This window comes from Otolemur garnettii, unplaced genomic scaffold (genome assembly GCF_000181295.1).
Source record: "Otolemur garnettii isolate 467f Iridium unplaced genomic scaffold, OtoGar3 scaffold00009, whole genome shotgun sequence".
Taxonomy (NCBI): domain Eukaryota; kingdom Metazoa; phylum Chordata; class Mammalia; order Primates; family Galagidae; genus Otolemur; species Otolemur garnettii.
The window spans coordinates 3,556,693-3,562,725 of NW_003852404.1; the positions used below are offsets into that span (position 1 = coordinate 3,556,693).

General features: G+C 57.1%; 1 protein-coding gene across 1 annotated transcript in view; it reads left to right on the top strand.

Moving 5' to 3' along the window:
- HSPG2 (heparan sulfate proteoglycan 2) overlaps positions 1-6,033 on the top strand; it is a 104,826-nt gene that overhangs the window by 84,494 nt on the left and 14,299 nt on the right. Inside the window, exons 64-74 of the mRNA XM_023509765.1 lie at positions 71-266; positions 1,433-1,584; positions 1,853-1,994; positions 2,356-2,507; positions 2,848-2,989; positions 3,081-3,221; positions 3,826-3,960; positions 4,200-4,381; positions 4,761-4,956; positions 5,194-5,373; positions 5,644-5,904. Of these exons, the coding sequence (XP_023365533.1) occupies positions 71-266; positions 1,433-1,584; positions 1,853-1,994; positions 2,356-2,507; positions 2,848-2,989; positions 3,081-3,221; positions 3,826-3,960; positions 4,200-4,381; positions 4,761-4,956; positions 5,194-5,373; positions 5,644-5,904 (1,879 nt within the window). The remainder of the gene's footprint in view (positions 1-70; positions 267-1,432; positions 1,585-1,852; positions 1,995-2,355; positions 2,508-2,847; positions 2,990-3,080; positions 3,222-3,825; positions 3,961-4,199; positions 4,382-4,760; positions 4,957-5,193; positions 5,374-5,643; positions 5,905-6,033) is intronic.

Below are 6,033 nucleotides of genomic sequence, written 5' to 3' on the forward strand. Positions count from 1 at the left end.
CTTGTGAGCCCTTGTGAGATAAGGGGCCTGCCTGGGTCAGAGATTAGACACTGGCCTCAGGCCTTCAAAGATTCCAGATTGGAACCTTACTCTGTTCCTCTGCCCTGTCCCTGTCCAGGCCCATGGCTCACGGCTACGGCTGTACCAGGTGTCCCCGGCCGACTCGGGCGAGTACGTATGCCGTGCAGTGGGCAGCTCTGGCCCCCTAGAGGCCTCGGTCCTGGTCACCATTGAGGCCTCTGGCTCAAGCTCTGTCCACGTGCCTGGTATGTGTTCTTGCAGTGGGTCTGGGAAGCTAGAGGAGGAAGGACAGGAGGGAGAGCAGAGGCAGAACTGGGGGAAGGAAATACTTTTTGGTCCTTGGAGACAACCGCTTTTCTAATGCCAGGTTTCACCTCCTGCCACCCCCATGGTCCCTGGACCAAAATGCCAAGTTGCTGGGGGTGGTTCCTACCCCTCTGGGAGCACAGGCTTTGGAGTCTGGCATCTGCAGCTTGAGTCCCAGCTCCTCTGTCCATGCTCAGGGATGGTACACAGGCCTTCACCTCTCTGTGTGTCACTGTCCCCATCTGTGAAGTGGGTAGTAGAGACCTTGTCCTCTGCTAGCGCATTATAGAAACAATTCAGTGAGTTCCCTGAAGCCTGAAGCTGCGCCTCTGAGGGTATTGGAGGGTGATTTTACTTTGTGCCCCCAATAAACATCTTCACTAGTAGTAGCAGTATATTGGGGGGAAAACACAACCCATCAGACCTGTCCTTATTTCATGGAAATCGTTGCCTATAATGGGGCTAAATACCTATTTTTTAAAGTGAATCAATTGAAAGGAAAACATGTCATGGTCAGTAGCACAGGGGGGCCACACACTGCAGCAGAAATCACGCTAGCACACGATTGCTGAGTGATCTGGCAACCAGGGTGCTGGGCTGTGTTATAGTTACGTGGATCAATTCATTTCATCCTCCCAGCTGCCCTTGAAGGTAGGTATAATTGTTCTCTCCATTTTACAAATGGGGAAACTGAGACACAGAGAGGTGAAGTAACTTCCTGAAGGTCGCACAACTAGTAAGTGACAGAGCTGGGATTTGAACCCAGGCCACCTAGCCCGAGTCTGAGTTTTTAGCCACGTGCTATTGAGTTTGGCAAACATTAGTGACCTGTGTGAAGGTATCTGTCACTAAGCCACCAAGCCCTGCCCTCAGTAGTGCTGGGACATGGGAAGAAACGGAGATGGTGTGTCCACTGCCTCAGAGTGAGGCCAGGGCAATGAATACCGCTATAACTGTAGGTGACCCTGGCTGATCTGAGCCTCTAGCATGGGAAAGGAAAAAAATCCCTCCCCGATGGCCTCTGGTCTGAACATCTGGACACCCACAGAGGGACTGAGGGCACAGCAGTAGGAGTCTCAGCTCACTTTCCTCTCCCTGTGCCCAGTCCCAGGTGGAGCCACACCCATCCGCATCGAGACCTCCTCCTCTCGAGTGGCCGAAGGGCAGACTCTGGACCTGAACTGCCTGGTGCCCGGGCAGCCCCATGCCCAGGTCACGTGGCACAGGCGTGGGGGCAGCCTCCCCGCCCGGCACCAGGTAAGAGGGCTGGAGGGAGCAGGATGCACCCTCTACAGCTCCACAGCACTTTGGTGCAAAACAGAAAAGGACGCCTCTTACTCAGGACCCTTGACTTCGTCCTACCAGAAAAAATATCTTAATAAATATGTACTCCACAATGTCTAATGTCAAAGGAGGTCCCCTTTGCAGATGACAATTCTGAGGTACCAGAGGCTTTGTACATCTGAAGGCCTTAACCAGTGGCCTGCCAGCTCATTCTCCCCCCTGTCGCCCCGATCCTGGTCAGGTCCACGGCACTCTGCTGAGGCTGAACCAAGTGTCCCCAGCTGACTCTGGCGAGTACTCATGCCGGGTGACCGGAAGCTCAGGCACCCAGGAGGCATCTGTCCTAGTCACAATTGAAGCCTCCAGCCCAGGCCCCATTCCTCGTGAGTAACAAGGAGCAGTGGGGGATGCCAGGGTTCTCGTTGTCCTGGGGATGGGGTTTTCTATAGCTGAGGATCAAGCCAACCTAGCTGTTCCCAAATCTGGCTATGGCCAACACATGACTAGCTACTTCTGTGTTTCTAGTCCCTGGTAGCTCTTTGGTCCCTCTCTTCAACCAGCCCTGGGTCTCAGAATGACACCTTAGTCCCTAGGGAAAGGAGACCCACCTTAGATGAATGCAGCACAGCCTGCTGTCAAGCTGCTGTGCCTCTAGGGGGACCAATGGGCCTCAGTGTCACCACCTTCAGTCCTGCCTTCATTCCCAGGAGCCTGGCCTCTCTCACCCACCCCCTCTGCCCACAGCCCCTGGACTGGCCCAACATGTCCACATTGAGGCCACCTCCTCACATGTGGCTGAAGGGCAGACCCTGGATCTGAACTGTGTGGTGCCTGGGCAGGCCCACGCCCAGGTCACATGGTACAAGCGTGGGGGCAGCCTACCCGCTCAGCACCAGGTAAGGGGCCGGGATGGGAAAGACTCCAGGCAGGACAGGCAAGGATTCAACCTGCCACCTGCACCCAAGTCTTCGACCAACTCCAGCCGCTTAGAGACCACAGGGGATAACATACTTTGGGGGGAAGAGGTCACCAGCCTGGGAGTTGAAAGACTGGGTTTCTCTCCTGGCTCTGCTGCTGAGCCACTTCCTGAGGCTTAGTTTCCCCACTATAACGTGAGTGGTGGACTTCTACCCAGGCCCAAGCTGTAGCTCTGAGTGCCCCAGTCCCAGGGGAGAACTTGGGGACTTCCCCAGTCCTGAGGCTTTGGTGTGACAGCTGCCCTCCTCACTTTGACAGACCCATGGCTCTCAGCTGCGGCTCCACCACGTCTCCCCGGCTGACTCAGGAGAGTACGTGTGCCGTGTGGCCGGCGGCTCCGGCCCTCAGCAGGAGGCCTCCTTCACGGTCACCGTTACACCCAGTGAAGGGTCCTCCTATCGTGAGTGTGGCAGATGTCATGACAAGGGAGGAGGGACGACAGAGCTAAGCAGGCCCCCAGCTGAACTCAGCTCCCTTCCCTTTCACCCTAGGCCTCAGGAGCCCTGTCATCTCCATCGACCCGCCCAGCAGCACCGTGCGGCAGGGCCAGGATGCCAGCTTCAAGTGCCTCATCCATGAGGGGGCAGCCCCCATCACCCTCGAGTGGAAGACCCGGAACCAGGAGCTGGAGGGTGAACCAGGCAGACCAGAGGGAGGGTGATGGCCGCGGTGTGCGTGGGTGGGGAGAAGGCCGGGGACACATTGCATCCACTATATGACCCTGGAAAGGCCTTTCCCTTTTGGGGCCTCAGTGTCTACATCCAAATGGTGAGGAACCTTGACCCAGGAGTCCCCAGGGACTTTTTTTTTTTTTTTTGGAGACAGAGTCTTACTTTGATGTCCTTGGTAGAGTGCCATGGCATCATAGCTCATAGCAACCTCAAACTCCTAGACTCAAGAAATCCTCTTGCCTTAGCCTCCCAAGTAGGTAAGACTTTAGGCACCAACCACAACGAGCAGCTAATTTTTTCTATTTTAAGTAGAGATGGGGTCTCACTCTTGCTCAGGTTGGTCTTGAACGCCTATGCTCAAGGGATTCTCCTGCCTCAGCCTCTAAGAGTATTAGGATTACAGGTGTGAGCCTCCATGCCCAGCCTCCAAGGACTTTTTTTATCTTCTGCCATCTGTGACTCCATGAGCTAGACACACCTAGCTGGAGGGGCCAGTGGGGCATCAAGACAAGAGAAGGACCAGGTCACTCTCCCTCATCCTTCTCTCCCTGATCCAACCCCACAGACAACGTCCACATCAGCCCCAACGGCTCCATCATCACCATCGTGGGCACCCGGCCCAGCAACCATGGTGCCTACCGCTGCGTGGCCTCCAATGCCTACGGTGTGGCCCAGAGTGTCGTGAACCTCAGTGTGCACGGTGAGGGGGCATCCATCCCAGGGGGTCTGTTCCCTCTTGATTCTCAGCTCTGATCCTCAAGGTTGAAATACTGCCTCCACCACCGACTTCCTTTTGGACATTTTCCCTCTCTGAGCCTCAGTTTCCACCTCAGAGCAGGGGGGCCTCTGATCCCCACCCAGCAGTTAGTGAGCTGGGGTCAGGGCGGTACACGAGGCCAGCCCTGCACATGTGTCAATGCTTATCATTCCTCCGGGCAGGGCCCCCTACCGTGTCTGTGCTCCCGGAGGGCCCCGTGCGGGTGAAAGTGGGAAGGGCCGTCACCCTGGAGTGTGTGAGTGCTGGTGAGCCCCGCTCCTCTGCTCGTTGGACCCGGGTTGGCACTCCTGTCAAGCTGGAGCAGCGGATGTACGGGCATGTGGATAGCCATACAGTGCTGCAGGTGAGGCCAGGGCTATTTTGCCTCTGAGTCTGAGGTGCCCAGTCCAGAGCCCAGCCTTGAGCAGGTGCATGGTAGAAGGGCAGCTGAGTGATAAGTGGATGGAGAGAGGAAAGGAGAGATGGGATGGGTGCAAAATGGGTGCAGATGGGAAGGTGAAAGGGAAGAAGGAGAAAGAATGGGTGGAGGGATGGATGGGGTGATGGCCATGTGGATGAATGGACTCAGCGGGTGTCATGAGGTGAGAGCCTTCAAGCAGCCAGATGGGAGAGCCAAAAATCAAGGAAGGGGTACAGAAAGGAGAAAACCAAGCCACAGCCCGCGGCCGATGTCAGCATTCCCACTCGCTAAGTACATCACCACCTCCCTTGCTTTCTCCCAGATTTCATCAGCTGAGCCATCAGATGCAGGCACCTACGTGTGCCTTGCTCAGAATGCACTGGGCACAGCACAGAAACGGGTGGAAGTGATCGTGGACACAGGCACTGTGGCCCCAGGGGCCCCCCAGGTCCAGGTGGAAGAAACTGAGCTGACTGTCGAGGCTGGGCACACGGCCACCCTGCGCTGCTCTGCCACAGGTGTGCCCCGGGGCCTGTTTATAGACATGTGAGACTTGGAGATGATGTCATGCCCAGGGACACGGAGCAGGGGTGGGCTTTGCTGGCAGCATCTCCCAGTGATAACTAAAGTGTCCACTTAGTGGCCCCCATGGAGGGGCAGAATCACCCAGATCCCTTCCCCACCAATGAATACCACCCTCAGCTGTCCCCTGGGGAAGCCCAGCGACTTCTGCCATCTTCCACTCTCCTCCGCAGGCAGCCCCATGCCCACCATTCACTGGTCCAAGCTGCGCTCTCCACTGCCCTGGCAGCACCAGGTGGAAGGCAACACACTGATCATCCCGAGGGTAGCCCAGCAGGACTCGGGCCAGTACATCTGCAATGCCACCAGCCCTGCCGGGCACTCTGAGGCCACTGTCATCCTTCATGTGGAGAGTAAGACACTCACCTCCTCTTTTGGGGCCCCCCACTGTGCACTGTGTGGAGGCCTGAGCCACCCCACTAGGCTCCCCTCTGGACAGAACCCATCCAGAGGCCTGCATGTACCTCAGGGACCCATAGCTGGCCCTTGCCTGATAACCAGTATCCAACCCTTCCTGGCACCTTCTTTCTCTTCACTCCCATCATCTGGGCTCACCATCCAGTTTCCTTGGTCCTTTGTCCAACTACCTGCTGCCATGCTGACCTCTGTGTCCTCCTGCCCAGGCCCACCATACGCCACCATAGTTCCGGAGCACGCATCGGTGCGGGCAGGGGAAAGAGTGCAGCTCCAGTGCCTGGCTCATGGGACACCCCCACTCACCTTCCAGTGGAGTCGCGTGGGCGGCAGCCTTCCTGGGAGGGCGACCACCAGGAATGAGCTGCTGCACTTTGAGTCTGTGGCCCCAGAGGACTCAGGCCGCTACCGCTGCCAGGTCACCAACAGGGTGGGCTTGGCAGAGGCCTTTGCCCAGCTGGTGGTCCAAGGTAAGCTCAGAGTGGGTGGAAGGGGGTCAGCTTTCCTCCAGGCCCTTCAATGACCCAGCCATGGGTATCTGAGACCCACATGTGGGGTATGAAGTCCTTCCTCCCTCACCCCACCTGGAGGACCCTCCT